Here is a 16,759-nt window from a genome sequence, read left to right as displayed (position 1 = left end):
ACGCCGAGGAGCGGCACGGATGGGACAGGCTCGGCGTGGGCGACGTGGAGCGCATCCAGGCAGTCCGCGATGGGGCTTGGGGCACAAGCAAAAGGGGGACAGGGCAGCGCGGTTCGCGGCGGGCGTCGCGGTGTGAGAGCGGGGCCGTTTCCCTGCCTTGTCGCGGAAGTAAGGATCTTCTCTTTATTGCTTTTCAGAAAAAAGGAAACCAGAGCCTCACAAACCCTGCATAGTCTAGCTACAATAGGGTTTAGTATACCCGTTGGCGGTTAAGTCTTGCTGAGTATTAGAATACTCAGCCTTGCTGTTGAAAACCTTTTCAGGTATGAGTTTTGAGGAGCAAATCGCTAGCTTGACCTATCCTTGCTCGTTGCCTCCTGGCTGGTCCGTAGAGTGGGAGACGTCTTCGACCGGCAATGACTATGACGAGTGATACCATGCTTGGGCTAGCCTGGTATCCTTTTGCGATGTGTTGTAGCCGTCGTGTTTTATCTTCCGCTGTCTAAACTCTGAAGTTTTACACTTATGACTTGTATAACTGCTTTACTAAATTTGGTTTTGTAATAATTGGTTTGAACTGGTTTGTAATCATTACTATGTCTGTGTTGTAAAATGGTGGTTGTAATATCTCTGGACTCGCCTTCGTGCGGGGTATGTTTGTTCGATCCGAGAACCGGTGGTTGTATCGGGACGTTACCCGACAGACAAGAATTATTCCGTTTGAAGTGCGTTTGAGCTGGTGTTGCCTTTTATGGTGATGGCCTGCGCACTTGAGCCGGGATAATTCAGGTGGTTCCGCCACAGATTGGGCCGGCGGTTTAGCAGGCCAAGGCAACTGTGCGGGTTGGGCCAGGCTGGGGTAAGTTACGAGGTTTAGGCCCAAGGTTAGTTAGAAGGCTTGTTAGCATTTGAACTTAATTTGATTGGTTTAAATCAAATTAAGTTCCACACAATTCAAACAAAAATAAATCAAACCAAATTTAAACATGGTAGATTCAAATAAGCTCCAACTCCAAATATAGCACACTAGCATTTATATCCTTACATTTGTTTTGGTTTTAATTTACTAGGAATTTAAGGTGGAGGAGAGATCAGCCTTATATTATTTCTACCTAATTACACATGCACACAAAAAGTTTTTGAAATTTCACATTTTTGCACTATATAACATTCCTTAAAAATACAGGATGTTACATAGGGTGAGTTTCAACCCCCTTATATTCTAATCACACCGTTTCTTCACGATATTAATCTCGTTTGAGTCCTGTAATATGATGATAATGTGTATTATGACAGTATAAATACTATATGATTTTTTTAAAATTCAAAAATGATAAATAAATAGTTAGTTAATGAGTGATAGTATATAGAGGGAATAGATATGGAGGAATGGTTGGAGAGAAAGAGTTATAGGGGGAGGAATTTTTTGAAAAGAGATAGTAAAATATAGTAAATAGTATGTTGGGGGAGTTGGAGATGGGGAATGTTCGGAGATAGCATTAGTCCTTCCCACCGAAAAGCAACCGCCGCCTACAGAACAAAAGCCCCGCTCCCCTATTTTTCGGGTTTTTAGCTTCCACAGGCGTCCGGCGAGGGGAGAGAGAGAGGGAGGTCGCCGGCGATGGCGGCAGGGACGATCTCCCGCATCCGGCTAGAGAACTTCATGTGCCACTCCAGCCTCCACATCGAGCTCGGGGAGCACGTCAACTTCATCACCGGCCAGAACGGAAGTACGCCTCGCAAACCCTAACTCTCCCTCCCTCCCTAGCTCCCTCTTCGCTTCTCTCCCGATTTCTCGCCGGCCCCCTGACGATAGATGCTCTCTCTCCTCCTCCGCGGCGGCGGCGGCGCAGGCGGGAAAAGCGCCATCCTCACGGCCCTGTGCGTCGCCTTCGGCTGCCGCGCCAAGAATACCCAGCGCGCCGCATCGCTCAAGGACTTCATCAAAACGGGCTGCAGGTTGCGTCCGCACCTTTTCCCTTTCCTCCCTTCTTTTAGCCCTAATTTAATGTTCAGAATCTTTGGGTGTTCCCTGATGAAATAATTAAAACCAATTTTATTTAGGGCCACAGATTTCCGTGGCCTTCTATTACTTTGTCGTCTGTTGACTGTCGTTGTGGAGCTACGAATATTGAGAACCACAAATATTGTGCTTAATGCCTACACCTAGTGTATCCCCAACATGCACCTCAAGCCCAAGGCTTTCACAATATATTGTGTCTGAAAAGGGAAAAATACTTTTCTCCACGATTTCCATACATACAGTGGTTTCTGAATCTGCCATACATATTCTTCCTTTTTCCAAGTTCACTTAGTGTTTTGAGCCGCCTTTTGTGACCAGTTGTAACCTGCTTTAATTTGTTCACCTTTCATACTGCAGCTATGCATCCATCCTTGTTGATATTAATAACCACGGGGAAGATGCATTCAAGCCTGAAGTATTTGGGAATGTAATCATACTGGAACGCAGGATTACTGAATCAAGTAGTTCTACAGTTTTAAAGGATCAACATGGTAATACTATATTTGTCCTCTACAATTGCTGGTTGTGTCCTTCTATTGTAAATGACATTTCTTGGGAAAACTTGTTGACAATTGTCGGTTGCAGTTTTCATTCTCATATCCGTATTATTTGCTGTAATGTAATCTTATTGTAGTTTTCAATGTCAGTAGGCCAGATTTTTCATATCTAGGTTTTGTTTGATATTGTTAGATTATTAATCCTTTCTAGATTCTTGCCTTTCATTCAGTCACACTTGTAAGGGTCTTTTGCAATATTAGGCTGCGGCAACTTTTCCATTCTTAGTTGTCACCAATGTTCGGCTAGGCGCCGACTAGGCGGCGGCTAGGCGCGCCTAATTGCTAATCGACGGGGTGCCGCGTAGCCTAGGGGGTTAGGCGCGGTCCAGGTGGCCGCGGCGCCTAGGCGTCGACCAGCAGCGCCTCGGCGGCGAGCAGGTGCTCAAGGCGGCGCTTAGTCAGGCGGGCTGCTGCGCGCGCAATTTTTTTTCGGCCGCGCGCGATAGAGGCGGCCGCGCGCGATAGAGGCGGCCGCGCGGGAAGATTACCTCGCTCCTGGTCGATTCCCGCTCGCAGACCCTGCTCCCGCTCGCAGACGCGCGCTGAAGGGGAGCTTCACCCGCCGGCGTTGCTCCTCCAAGCCGGCGCTGCTCCTCCCCCGCCTGGATCTCCTCCCCGCCGGCGCTGGTCGTCCTCGTGCGGCCTCGCTCCTCCAAGCCGGCGCTGCTCCTCCCCCGCCTGGATCTCCTCCCCGCCGGCGCTGCCCGTCCTCGGCTCCTCGCCTGGAAGCTCCTCCCCGCTGGTGCTGCTCGCCTGCAGTCCTCCAAGGTGAGTCCCCTCCCCTCCCTTGCTCGTTCCCCTCCCCTGCACTGCTCGTTCCCCTCCCCTGCGATTTCCCCTGCTCGTTCCCCTCCTCTCCCCTGCTCCCCTGCTCGTTCCCCTCCTCATTCCCCTCCCTTTCTTCTCTTCTCTGAATGTCAAGTTGCTGGTCAATGCCTAGTTCCCCTCCCCTGCTCGTTCCCCTCCCTGTACTGTGTACTCTGTAGTTGCAGGTGAATATGATGCATTCCCATTGCCAAAATGTAGGATGTCGACAGAGGCTGGACATGTTGAGGGAGCAAGCACTGAGGCAGTGAATCTCCTGAAAAGAAATTCAGATGATGTTGGATGGGAGTATGGTGTTCTTGTTGATGCTAACAACAAAGATAAGGTGAAGTGTAAGTTCTGTGACAAGGAGATGAGGGGGGGGGGATTTATAGGTTGAAGGAGCATCTTGCTCATGTTGGAAAGAATGTGAAGAAGTGCCCTGCTAAAACACCCAAAGCTTTGGAGGCTAAAGAGAAGTGCAAGAAAGCAATAGAAGCCTTGCAGGAGCTAGGAACATGCAAGAGTAAGCCAGCTGGGAATCAGATATGTCTACTGGCCCTCTTTTTAATACTTACTGTGGCTCATATATACTAGTTATATACATATATATAGTTATATACATAATATATATAATTTATGGCTATATTGCCAAAACGCCTAGGAAAACGCCTAGGACCGAGTAATCCCGACTAGGCGCTAGGCAATGGGTCGGCGCCTAAATTCCGCCTAGCGCCTAGCTGAACCTTGGTTGTCACACCATTTCTTTTCTTTTCAGCACGCATTATGTCCCAATTCCAAGTAAGCAAAAAGCTCATGTGCTCCTTACATGGCTCCTTTCTGTGCATGTTTGTCCGAGGGCATAAATGTTGCATCCCACCATATAAACATATAATCATGTTCAGAGCATTAGGTGCCCTGTTTTTTTTTATGTGTTACCTCCATTTTCTTCATAAATACATAAAAGCCTATCAAACAAGAAATGGGAAACTGTAGCATCACAGACACAACAATGGCTTTGGACCTAAATTACTGGCTGAAATTTGGAATGGCAGTAAGATGAATTAGACAGATTGATAACTGCGGTAAATTTGCTAAAAAATAGAACTAATAGGATATCTTCTTTTATTTTATTATTTTATTACTTTCCCATGAATTCTTGTGTTACATCAACTGTTAATGTCTGCATGTACTGGAACAGGGAGGAAGGTGGCGCATCGCAAAGATGATCTTGTCGAAATAATTGAGCATTTTAATGTAAGTTTTTTGATGGCTTGAATGGTATGCGTAGAACACTCTTGTTTGTTTGAGCCGTTTCTTCATTATTCTTTTTATGGACTTGGTAACTGGTTCAAAGTAGGCAAAACATGAGTGTATGATTATTAAGTTGATGATTGCCACACTACCATACAAACATCCTAACATGGTACGTAAGCAGTGTTCGAGAAAAAACATGGTATGCAAGCAAATTTAATCAGCAATTTAGGAGCAGATTATACCTCACACTTCTCTTCTTGGTGTGCCCTTCTCCCATACAAGCCCCCAAATCTTTCCAATATGCTGAGAAAACAGACAGCTTGAAAAAAGGGGCAAAAACTGAATCGAGCAATGACATCAGTAAATTTTCTAATACCCTTGCTTCGTATGACTGAATTTTAGCAGCAACAGATTCAAGAAGAAAATTCTCTTTGGATTTTCTTTTCTCAAACATGTAGGAGAGCTGTGAGTCATTTCATTAACAAGAGTGGTGTGCAACTGTAAAACACCACAAGGCTCCTTGTACTGCCCGAGCCACACTGGGAAATTTATCAAGCGGTCTTCCATCTGTTCTTCCATCTAACTTGAATGTGCAAGCAGGGTACTTCAAGACTCCTTGTCTTTCTCTTGGTCTGCCTTTGTCACCACCTTTGGATGTTGGTTGTGATTTGTGAACACGGAGAAGAGAGTGATCTCAGATTTCTAACTGATGTGAGGAGATTCTTGCCCAAAAACATTCATTCAAAACACTGCTAGCTATGTAGCCCATCTCACAGCTCTGCTGTCAGGGGGCATTACTCACAGTCACAAGAACTCACCCAAGTCAGTACAAACGTTGATGCCTACAGCCATCCCGCCTACGGTGACACCTTGGTAGTCTCCTTCTCTGTGCCTTCCTCTGTTGCCTATCCTGTATGTTACACTTGCCTCACCAGGAATACCTTGCCTCCAAGCAATCACATATGGAACTTTGGCTATCTGTTGCACATCACATGCAGATCCTCTCAAGTTGCTGAATCCGCTGGTAAGCCAATCCAGCTGACCGGTAGTCAAGGAATTGTGTTGTTCCCTTTTTAATCATTCTCATAGTGGATTGGAGGGGAGTGAGGTTCAATCCAACATGAGGAATGGCCGAATGAGTGTATCCAAACAAGCACTAAGAGGATATGGCAATGGACGTGGCTTGGGTTCTCGACCCCTCTTGTTCTATCATCTCAATCTATTTTTTCATCTCCCTCTTCTAATACCCTAGTTCCCTTCAAGTATTGCTTTACCCTTATGGCTTTCGTATGCATGTAAGTTACCCTCGTACTAATCAAGGTTCCCAACAATGTATCATTTTTGCTTCTGGTTGCTGGGTAGGTAAGTGAAGTGTTTTACTATATAAATGATTTGTAGTTTCTTTACAGCATTGCATATATTATGAATGCTTTGGTAAGAATAGTACTTCATCAGCATGGTCTTCTATTATGAATGCTTTGGTAAGAACAGTACCTGGTGAACAAATTAGACATCAGCGTGGTCTTCGGCAAGGTGACCCATTGTCGCCCATGCTATTCATCTTGGTCATGGACGTTCTAAACAGCCTATTCACCAAGGCCGAGGAGTTGGGGATGCTACAACCCTTGTCGAGAGGTTTCACTGGATAACAGATTTCCTTATATGCAGACGACGTTGCTCTGTTCATTCGCTCACTTGCAGATGAGATGAATCTGACCACACAAATCTTAGAAGTGTTTGGTGAAGCGTCTGGCCTTCGTACAAATTTTCAAAAGAGCTGTGTTATCCCAATAAGGTGTGAGGAAACTGAAACCACGGCCATTGCCTCGTCTTTGACTTGTTCGGTGTCGAAATTTCCATGCACTTATCTGGGACTTCAATCTCAGACAAGAAATTGAGGAAAGCAGACCTCCTGTCTTGGGTGGAAAGAATAGGAGACAAATTGCCTGGTTGGAAGGCTAATATGATGAATATGTCGGGTCGTGCAACTTGGGTGCGCTTCGTTCTCTCAGCTCTTCCGATACATGTATTGATTGCGCTTAATGTTCCCAAATGGTTCATTAAGGCAATTAATAAGATTCGAAGAGCTTTCTTGTGGAAAGGAAGAAAAGAGGCACAAGGGGGCTGCTGCTTGGTGGCTTGGGAGAAGGTGCAAAGACCTCTGGAACTTGATGGTTTGGGAATTCCTAACTTGGAAATCATGGGCTGGGCTTTACAAGTGCGGTGGCTGTGGCTGCGGAAAACAGATTCTGGCAAGCCATGGCTGTCCCTTGATATCCCCATCCACGCCAATGTGTTGGCACTTTTCCAGGTTGGAATGCAGACATCTATTGGGAATGGAACTTCAACTAAATTTTGGAAGGATAAATGGATTAATGGCAGCTCAGTCAGAGACATTGCACCATTAGTGGTGGCTGCAGTCCCAACACGTATCAGAAACATGAGTCTGGTTGCAGAGGCCATGGTTGATAACAGATGGGCGCAAGACATACAAGGAGGTTTATCTATGATTGGGATATGTGAGCTGTTCCAACTATCCAACATTCTTTCTGAGTTTGTTCTCACTCAGGAAGAAGATGTTCACACTTGGCGGTTTGAGGCCTCGGGACAATACACAGCTAAATCAGCTTATTTGGCCTTCTTCAATGGTGCAATTAACTTTGAGCCCTGGCGAAGAATTTGGAAATCCTGGGCACCAGCTAAGTGCAAAATATTTCTATGGTTGGCAGTAAGGAACAGGTGTTGGACAGCAGATCGTTTGGAAAGGAGGAATCTTCCACATCCCGATCATTGTTTGCTGTGTGATCAAGAACCTGAAAATATACAACACATACCACATGTGTCTTTGCAAGAGAGTTTTGGTTTCGAATTCTAGCAAAGTTTGACTGGCAGGTCTGCACTCCATTAAGGGATGAACTCTCCTTCTCAGAATGGTGGAGGACGAGTGTTAAAAAGATTCAGAAAGATAAACGGAAAGGTTTTAATACTTTGGTTATTTTGGGTGCTTGGCTTCTTTGGAAACACCGAAACGCTTGTGTGTTTGAAGGAGACCGCCCAAATTTGGACAGGTTACTGCAGGCGTTCAAGGATGAACACCACTTGTGGTGTCTGGCAGGGGCTCGAAGCCTCAGCTCCTTGAGTGCTGGTCAAGTGTTCGGACTAGGCTAATTCCTAGTCCTTGTTAGTGGCCTCGGGTCAAGCTTTTGTATTTCTTAGGCTACAACAACATCATAGTGTATCACAGCCCCTCACAGATCGGCTCGGAGTGAGGTGTGCTAGTTTGTAAGGGGCCGGTTTATTCTCTCTATTAATACAAAGATACGCAGCTCTCCTGCGTATTCGAGAAAAAAGAACAGTATTTCATGCATTCATTCTATAGATATCTTCTTTTATTTTAATCTTTGTACCTTTCTGCTGGAGTAGTTGTAATGTGATAACTGAGAAAACAGTTCTACTTCATGCATTCATGCTATACATATCTAATCTTTTTTATCTTTTTACATTTCCGCTGGAGTATTTGTAATGTGATAGCCGGATATATGTTTTCTTCATTGTGATGCATCTGTGTGATTTTTCAGATTGATGTTGAAAACCCATGTGTAATTATGAGTCAAGACAAAAGCAGAGAATTTTTACATTCAGGAAATGACAAGGATAAGTTTAAGGTAATCAAATTATTAGGTTTCTAGCAATACCATCACATATAACAGTCTCTCTTTCTGTAAATTTTTATCTATGCAATGGAACTTTTGTTCCCAAATTCATGTGCTTCTCAAGGGTCTATTATGTTGATGCAGATTCACGTGCCTCTCAGTGCCCTCTACGTCGTAAATTTTTATTCTTGCTGAACTACATAATGATTGTTGTTACATGAGAAAGATGTTAATTCGTTGATAGGCCAGATTTCTGAATATTCTGTATCGTTTTAGATGACCTTGAGCACTTGAGCCTTATTACATTGTGTTGCAGTTAAATTGATTTCAAAAGTGTGCATACCTGTTCATTCTGTATACTCTCCTCCAATATAACTGATACCTGGCCTCATTTAGGTTTTAACCGTCATACATTCTGTTTTGCTTCAGTTCTTTTTCAAGGCTACTCTTCTTCAACAAGTGAATGACTTGCTTGGTTCCATAAGAAAGAACCTAAATGTTGTGGACTCAATAGTTGAAGAGCTGGAAAGATCGATTATGCCAGTGCTGAAGGAACTTGATGATATTCAGGACAAAATAAAGAATATGGAACATATTGAAGAAATAGCACATGAGATTGAGAACTTGAAGAAAAAGTTAGCCTGGGCATGGGTTTATGATGTTGACAAAAAGATTGGGGAACAAACAGAGAAGCTTGAGAAACTCAGAGAGCGTATCCCTGCATGCCAAGAACGAATTGATCGAAATACAGTGAGTGCTCTTTTATGGGAACGATCCTTTGTCATTTTTTCTTAGAGCAATCCAACATACTTTGTACATTTACCGTGTCCATGATATGCATTTTTTAGTTAACTGCCTGGCTTGTTCAGTTTCTAGTCAAGTAACGGAGTGAACTTTGATCAAAGCTGTTTGTTTCATTTGTACTCTACGTAGAAATTTAGGTCAGCTAGTTAGCGCTAGTTATATTGCTGGGTATCAACACCAAGGTGACGTTTCAATAGACTTGGAAAGGGATATGAAATGATATGGGTTGTGGTTTGGGAAATAATAACATAATCCCATTCTAACGTTTGGCATGTATGGCATAAGGGCTGGAAGAGGAAAAGAGATGCACAATTGACTAAAATACCCCTGCTTGTAAAGGCTTCCTTCAGCATGAGAATCTCATATCCTTGTCAAAACCAGTACCCCAATCAGGATATAACTACTAGGATATGGGCTCATCATTTCCCTATCCAAACCCTCTAACCATTGGATTTGTCTTCCATCTATGTCCCATTCCCACCTGTAGGATAATAGAAAGCCAGCCCGTGGACTGCGACACCCAGGTCAGTTCTTTACGATCTGTTGCTGCTTGACGACGGCGGTGGATCGGATCGATTGGCCACCAGACTGTAGAGGGCGCGGCCCCCAGGATGCCGTCACGGGGGCGCGCTAGAGGCGCACCGTCAGGGACGGCCGGTGGCGTGTGAAGAACAAAGGCGTGAGGGGCAGCGGAAAAGTTAGGGTTTGTGGCCTGGGATCTTAGACCTAAACTTGTGATACCATGTAGGATAATAGTATTGGTGTAATGGATTTTATTGAATTGAGGCCTCGTAGGCGGAATATATAGGAGTACATTGCTTAGGGGGCAAGTAGCCTCCCTTAGAGATAAGGCAAGCCAGGATTATACTATCCTAATCTACCATATCTGGAGATATCCCAATATACTCTAACACCACCTCTCATTTCCATGTATCTAAACGCCACCCGAAGTTCTTCCGAGTATATTTAAAATATCTGCAGTTAGTTTCTGTCTTCAGTTTGAAGTCATCATCTATTCATTTACTATTACTAAATTGTTGAAATGGAGCCGTTATGCTTCTAGTTTCTTTCGTTCCAGTAGATTATGATATCTTTTCCCTACTCCCTGGGAATATTGTACCCATGTTGTAAAATTTGTGTGCTCCATTGATAATTTAGGTGTACCGGTCTGAAATGTTAGAATAGGTTGCTAACCGAATTCATTTGTTATATCTTCTAGGCCATTATAGAGGAAGTGAGGAAAGAATTTATTGTGAAGAAAGAGAATGTAAGATCTTTTCTGGAGAAGACTCAAGAAGTAAGGAGGATGAAGGAAAAAATGCAACACGACATTCATGAGGTATGTTATTGGCTCAAGTAGCCCCCAGTGCTGTTGTATACATTGTTTCTGATGTTTTACAATAATTATCTAAATACGTGATGGCTTTTAAATAATAACCATTCTGGGATGGCAATATTCTGACTCATTAGAAGTGTACTGCGCATGGCTTCATGAATATGAAATTGGACCCACTGCAGTACCTATACTTCACATGTTGCAGTTTACTACTATTTTTATACTTCTCATTTTGGTGTTAATTATGATCTGAACTTTACCTTTAGGCCATGTATATTGGCCACCTTTTACTACTAAAATCAATATAATAAAAAACTCGACCTACGAGGGGCAAGCTGCCCCCCGGGCATTAATGTAAGAAGAAGACCTCTCACGCAGGCCGAGAAAACCCTCGAACCCTAGGGGCGCCGTAACCCGTGTGAGTGGGCCGAGGTGAGCCGGGACCTATTTCCATGTGCTTGGGCGTGTAGGCACGCGAGGGGATTTTTTTAAACCTCAGCCTGAAATTCGCTCTCACCGGGAGTCGAACGCAGGGTCGAATGCAGGATCTGAGGAGTGCTACTGAGGCCACCTAACCAATCCGGCTAGGCACCCTTTCGCCTAAAATCAATATAATTGATTGGCAAATTGTATATTTGCAACTAATTGAATATCTGAATTAGAATTTGCCATCAATCAATCTGTAATCACAAAATTGCCTCTGGAAGCCCCTCCAGTTCTTTCTGTTTGCCACTGGTTGCGACTTTCTTTAGGTAATATTATCAATTGGGCGTAAAAAGTATTCAAAAAATGTGTTTTGACAAACAAATGGAATAGGAAAGGACCAAATTACCCCTAGTGTCTTTTCAGTTGACCATTTCTCTTCTGATTCCCATTCTATGTTGGCCTAGCTTCCACGTTAATCACTCAATTTCACTCACATAGGCACAAGGTAGAATGGAGAACAGGGGAAACAACTCATACATACGTACCCAACGAAGTAGATGACATGGGAGGCCTATTGCGATGCAAATCAATCTTCATGAGAAGTAATCTGCACACAATGAAACAATAAAACAACTTAGAGACAAGCCTAAATTTTACTTGAAAGAATTTAAATTATCAAACAAGGGTAGAATGAAGCATACCACCATATTCTTTTTAGGCACTAACATACGACGCTCTTTCATCTCTTCAAATCTCTTAATTATTTTTTCATTACTAATGTTTCTAAATAGTTCCTTATCGGTGTAGCATATTATCAAGTCATTAAGCCATTCATCTCCCATTTTGTTACCCAGATCTGTCTTTATAATATACATAGCTGAAAAGATCCGCTCAACTGAAGCTGTTGCCCTTGGAAGTATCAAAAGTATGACATTCATACCATGCGCATGCAAAAAAGCCAATTTGAGCATTTGAGCAAGAAATTTTTCATTACCTAGGAATTTTTCTTGTTCTCCTATCTGGCCTTGTCCTTTGTGCTGCACGTGCTGGCGTGCTGTGCTGCAGTTCCTGCTACGGCGGCTCGGCTGCCCGCTTGGCTCCGCTTGGCCGTTGCGCGCCTACGCCCACGCTCCGCGCTTGGCCACCGCGCCCGTGCTCGGGCGTTGTGCCTGCCTACCCCCTGCGCACGCTCTTGTAGGCTGCGGCGCTGGCGCGAGGGCCGTGACCCCGTCCGGCCGCCCACCGCCCCCCATCGGCCACTGGACCGCGGACACCGGCTTGCCCCGCTAGGGCCGAGTGGCCATCGAGCAGCCAAGGCTTGAGGCGATTCGCCGGGCGAGCAGGAGCAAGCGTAGCTGCCGGCCTCAGATCCACGGAGGAGATGAGACGGAGAGAGAGCCAGAGATCGAGAGAGATAAGAGAGACCGAGAGGGGGAAAAAGGCTGGTTCTGGGCTTTACATTTGGGAAGAAATCTGGCCCAAGTGGCTAGCCGAGCATCCCAAACGATGGACGGACTTCATCGTGTTCAACCTCCAGACCCTCCTAACCTCTCTCCCATGGCAGAAAAATTTACCACTGTGGTGGTGGTGGGGGGGGGGGGGGCTCCAGAGGTTCACCGGTGGGTAGGGGGAGCTGTAGCCCCGGCCGCCCCACCGGCAGATCCACTACTGTGCCTGATGCTGTCACACAACAAGCTGAGCATGGTCAAAAAGACATGGGACACTATCTGCTTCTGATATCCAAATCATGCAAGCATTGCTTAACTATTCATTCAAATTGCCATCGCCAGTGTCTTTCCTCCAGTCCTTCTCTGCCTCTACCTCTTCGTCCTCGACGCAGACCTTGCTCCTGCCTGTCCCACCATTGTGCTGCTCCAAAGCCAGCGTCATTGTAGAGATACAGAAGATTGGGAAACACCACACACCCAATTGGGGGGGTGACCTTTCATATATATAGTCGGGACGGCTTGGTGTACAAGTAAGAGTGGAGTACAATACAAGTCAGTTATACATATATCTAAAATCAGTGAACAACTGTACAGGTAAGCCTTTCGTTATGATGTCCGCGAACTGATGAGAAGAGGGAACATGGAGCACCCGAACTTGACCCAAGGACACCTTGTCGCGGACAAAGTGAATATCAATCTCGATATGCTTCGTGCGACGATGATGAACAGGATTAGCCGTCATATACACAGCACTGACGTTGTCGCAGTAGACGATCGTCGCCGAAGACAGGGGCGCATGGAGCTCCTGAAGGAGCTGACGAAGCCAGCAAGACTCGGCCACAACATGTGCAACAACACGATACTCAGCCTCAGCACTAGAGCGGGACACCGTGGTCTGGCGTTTTGATGACCAAGACACTAGGTTGTCGCCGAGGAAGATAGAGTAGCCTGACGTAGACCGCCGGGAATCAGGGCAACCAGCCCAATCCGCATCAGAGTAGGCTGTGAGACTATCGACTGATCCAGTGCCGATGTGAAGACCAGTGGATAGTGTACCCTTCACGTAGCGCAAGATCCGCTTGATCATCGCAAGATGAGGCTCGCGGGGATCATGCATGAAGAGGCACACCTGCTGAATGGCGTAGGCGATGTTGGGCCGAGTCAGTGTGAGGTACTGAAGAGCGCTGGCGAGACTCCGGTATTGAGAAGCATCTTCAATAGGATCGCCATCTGTAGCAGACAGCTTGGCACGAGTGTCAACAGGTGTCGCAGTAGAGTGACACTCGGCCATGCCAGCACGCTGAAGAAGATCCACCGCGTACTGTCGCTGAGACAAAAAGAGGCCATTAGTAGATCGAGAGACAGAGATCCCAAGGAAGTGATGAAGGTCCCCCAAATCTGTCATGGCGAACTCCGAGTGTAGGCGATCGGTGATGCGGTGAAGCAGATCAGTCGAAGAAGCCGTGAGGACGATGTCATCAACGTCGAGGAGCAGGTAGGCGACCTGACTGCCCTCTTTGTAAACAAAGAGAGAGGTGTCCGTGACCGAAGCAACGAAGCCGAGGGTGCGGATGTAGTTGGCGAAGCGCTGGTACCACGCCCGAGGTGCCTGTTTAAGTCCGTACAAGGACTTCTGCAGCAAGCAGACGTGATCCGGAGAAGTAGGATTGACGAAACCAGGCGGCTGCTGGCAGTAGACCGTCTCCTCTAGATGGCCATGAAGAAAGGCATTCTTCACGTCGAGTTGGTGGATCGGCCAGGAGCGGGAGACAGCCAGGCTGAGGATGACCCGTATGGTGGCCGGTTTGACAACCGGACTGAAGGTCTCGTCGTAGTCGATGCCGTGCTGCTGCGAGAACTTGCGAACAACCCATCGGGCCTTGTGACGAGCGAGGGAGCCGTCGGAGGGGTACTTGTGCTTGAAAATCCACTTGCCGGTGACGACGTTAGCGGGCGGTCGAGGAACAAGCCGCCAGGCGCCGTTGTCGATGAGCGCCTTGTACTCAACCATCGCAGCGCGCCAATTTGGATTGGCGAGGGCGCTGCGATAGTTAGCCGGGAGAGGGGAGGCGTGAAGCATGGAGCTCGCCGAGAGCGCCAGACGATCCGGCGGTGGCGGTAAGTAGCCGGTCTGGGACCGGGTCACCACCCGAGACGGGGCGGGCGGATGTGCAGAAGATGGAGCCCGAGGTCACCTGACGTAGACGTGGAGAGGCCTGTCGCCGGCCAGAAGTTGCTGCATACCAACAGCTGGCTGGGTCGTCGAGGTGCCAGCAGAAACCGGCAGCGGACCGACAGGAGTCTGCACAACCGACAGGAGTCGAGATCGCCAGGGTCCGGCAGGGTGGTGGAGGGTTCCCGTGTGCGCTCAACGTCCGAGGACAGAGCTGGCGCGGGTAGACGGTCCTGCAAGAGAAAATCAAGTGAATCCGGAGACGGCTTCACAGCCTCAAATGGATAGTAAGCTTCATCAAATATAACGTGTCGAGAAACGATGACTCGACGAGTGGAGAGATCCAGACAATGGTAACCCTTCTGATGAGGAGGGTAACCAAGGAAGACGCAGGCAGATGAGCGGGGAGCCAATTTATGAGGTGTCGTGGCACTGAGGTTCGGATAGCACAACAAAGCCGAAAACTCGAAGATGAGAATAGTCTGGCATTTTCTGGAACAAGGCATGGTAGGGAATACCATTGGCGATGGACGATGAGGGGCATCGGTTAAGGAGGAAGACGATAGTAGCCAGTGCTTCGGCCCAATAGCCAGGCGGCATAGAGGCATGGATCAGCAGTGTGCGGACTGTGTTGTTTAGCGTCCGAAGCATCCGTTCAGCTTTGCCGTTCTGCGCGGAGGTGTAAGGGCACGAGGTGCGGAGCAAGATGCCACGGCCAGCAAGGAAGGTGGTGGTGGCGTTATTGATGAACTCGGTGCCGTTATCGGCCCGAAAGCAGCAGACAGGCAAACTGAACTGGGTGTGAGCATAGGCAACAAAGTCAGTAATATGTTTATGGACTTCTGATTTATGCCTGAGAGGGTACGCCCAGCAATAATGGGTAAAATCATCAACGAAGACAAGATAATATTTAAACCCAGACATGCTAAGCACAGGAGATGTCCAGACATCACAATGAACGAGTTCAAAGGGAACTGAGGTGCTAGACGACGATCTAGTAAAAGGAAGACGTGTGTGCTTGCCAAGTTGACATACATGACAAAGCCCACGAGTCTTTTTATTACAAGATATAACTGATACTTTATTCAAAGAAGCTAAGGCTGCAGGCGTGGGATGACCAAGACGAGAGTGCCAAAGTGCTGGAGAAACGGCAGCATGGTAGGCGGCTGATGGCGCGAGGTGTGGGAGGTGTAGAGATCCCCGTCACTATTGCACCGAAGAATTGAGGTCCTGGTCTTCAGATCTCTCCATCGACGCCTACGCCCAGCACATGAAGCAGACAGCCGACGCCCTTCGGGAGGTCGGCCATGGCGTCTCCGGCCCTTAGCTCGTGCTGAACCTGCTTTGCGGCCTCAACCCCCGCTTCGCCAACACCGCCGACATCATCGCCAACTCGACCGTCCTTCCGGACTTCAAGTCGGCGACCAACATGCTGCGGCTGAAGGAGATCTTCCTTGGCAACGAGGGCAAGACCTCCTTCGACACCGCCCTTGCCGCCTTGACCACTTCGACCTGCACCTCCCCCTCCTGCCAGTCCTCCTCGTCGACCTCAAACCGCAGAGGGGGCGGTGGCAAGGGCAAGAGCGCCAAGGGTGCCAAGAGCGGCAACGGCGGCCGCACCGGCGGCGGAGGCGGCAACGGCGGGTGCGCCGGCAACGGCGGCGGCGGTGGCCGCAACCAGCAGCGGGCCGCGGCTCCTCAGGCCTCTGCGGGCCCTTCCCAGGCTGCACTGCCCACTGGGCGGTGGCAAGGGCAAGAGCGCCAAGGGTGCCAAGAGCGGCAACGGCGGCCGCACCGGCGGCGGAGGCGGCAATGGCGGGTGCGCCGGCAACGGCGGCGGCGGTGGCCGCAACCAGCAGCGGGCCGCGGCTCCTCAGGCCTCTGCGGGCCCTTCCCAGGCTGCACTGCCCACTGGGCCATGGGTTTGCTTTAACCCATGGACCCCTAATCCGGGATGGGCCAACCAGCAGGCCTGGCGTCCGCCCATGATGCCTCTGTAGCAGGCCCACACGGCCTTTGCGCCCACTCAGGTTTCTCAACCTGTGGCCGGGCCCTCGACGTACGGCGCCCCGGGCGGGTGGGACCAGGCGGGTCTCATTGCCGCGCTCAATCAGATGGCTCTGCAGGGCGCCCACGGTGCTAACTCCTGGGTCCTCGACACTGGAGCCGGGGGTGGCGGCGCACGGGGCTAGGGCAGCGGAGTGGATGAGATCCGAGGAACTAGGCCCGGACTCTTGATACCATGCAGAGATACAGAAGATTGGGAAACACCACACAC

The 16,759-nt window shown here is 48.0% G+C and overlaps 1 protein-coding gene across 6 annotated transcripts in view; it reads left to right on the top strand.

Moving 5' to 3' along the window:
* Nucleotides 1-1,534: 1,534 nt before the first annotated feature.
* LOC120660187 (structural maintenance of chromosomes protein 6B-like) overlaps nt 1,535-16,759 on the top strand; it is a 43,679-nt gene continuing 28,454 nt past the window's right edge. For 4 of the 6 annotated variants that reach the window (XM_039938600.1, XM_039938599.1, XM_039938597.1 and 1 more), the window contains exons 1-7: nt 1,538-1,730; nt 1,854-1,959; nt 2,381-2,514; nt 4,586-4,641; nt 8,220-8,306; nt 8,724-9,044; nt 10,318-10,437. In XM_039938600.1, the coding sequence (XP_039794534.1) occupies nt 1,622-1,730; nt 1,854-1,959; nt 2,381-2,514; nt 4,586-4,641; nt 8,220-8,306; nt 8,724-9,044; nt 10,318-10,437 (933 nt within the window). In that variant the 5' untranslated portion in view covers nt 1,538-1,621. Of the gene's footprint in view, nt 1,731-1,853; nt 1,960-2,380; nt 2,515-4,585; nt 4,642-8,219; nt 8,307-8,723; nt 9,045-10,317; nt 10,438-16,759 lie in introns of all 6 variants that reach the window. The other 2 variants (XM_039938595.1, XM_039938596.1) reach the window with 2 other exon arrangements.

The sequence above is a fragment of the Panicum virgatum genome, chromosome 2N (genome assembly GCF_016808335.1).
Source record: "Panicum virgatum strain AP13 chromosome 2N, P.virgatum_v5, whole genome shotgun sequence".
NCBI lineage: Eukaryota > Viridiplantae > Streptophyta > Magnoliopsida > Poales > Poaceae > Panicum > Panicum virgatum.
The sequence above is the reverse complement of the archived record's forward strand: the minus strand, read 5'-3'. Positions and strand labels throughout refer to the sequence as shown.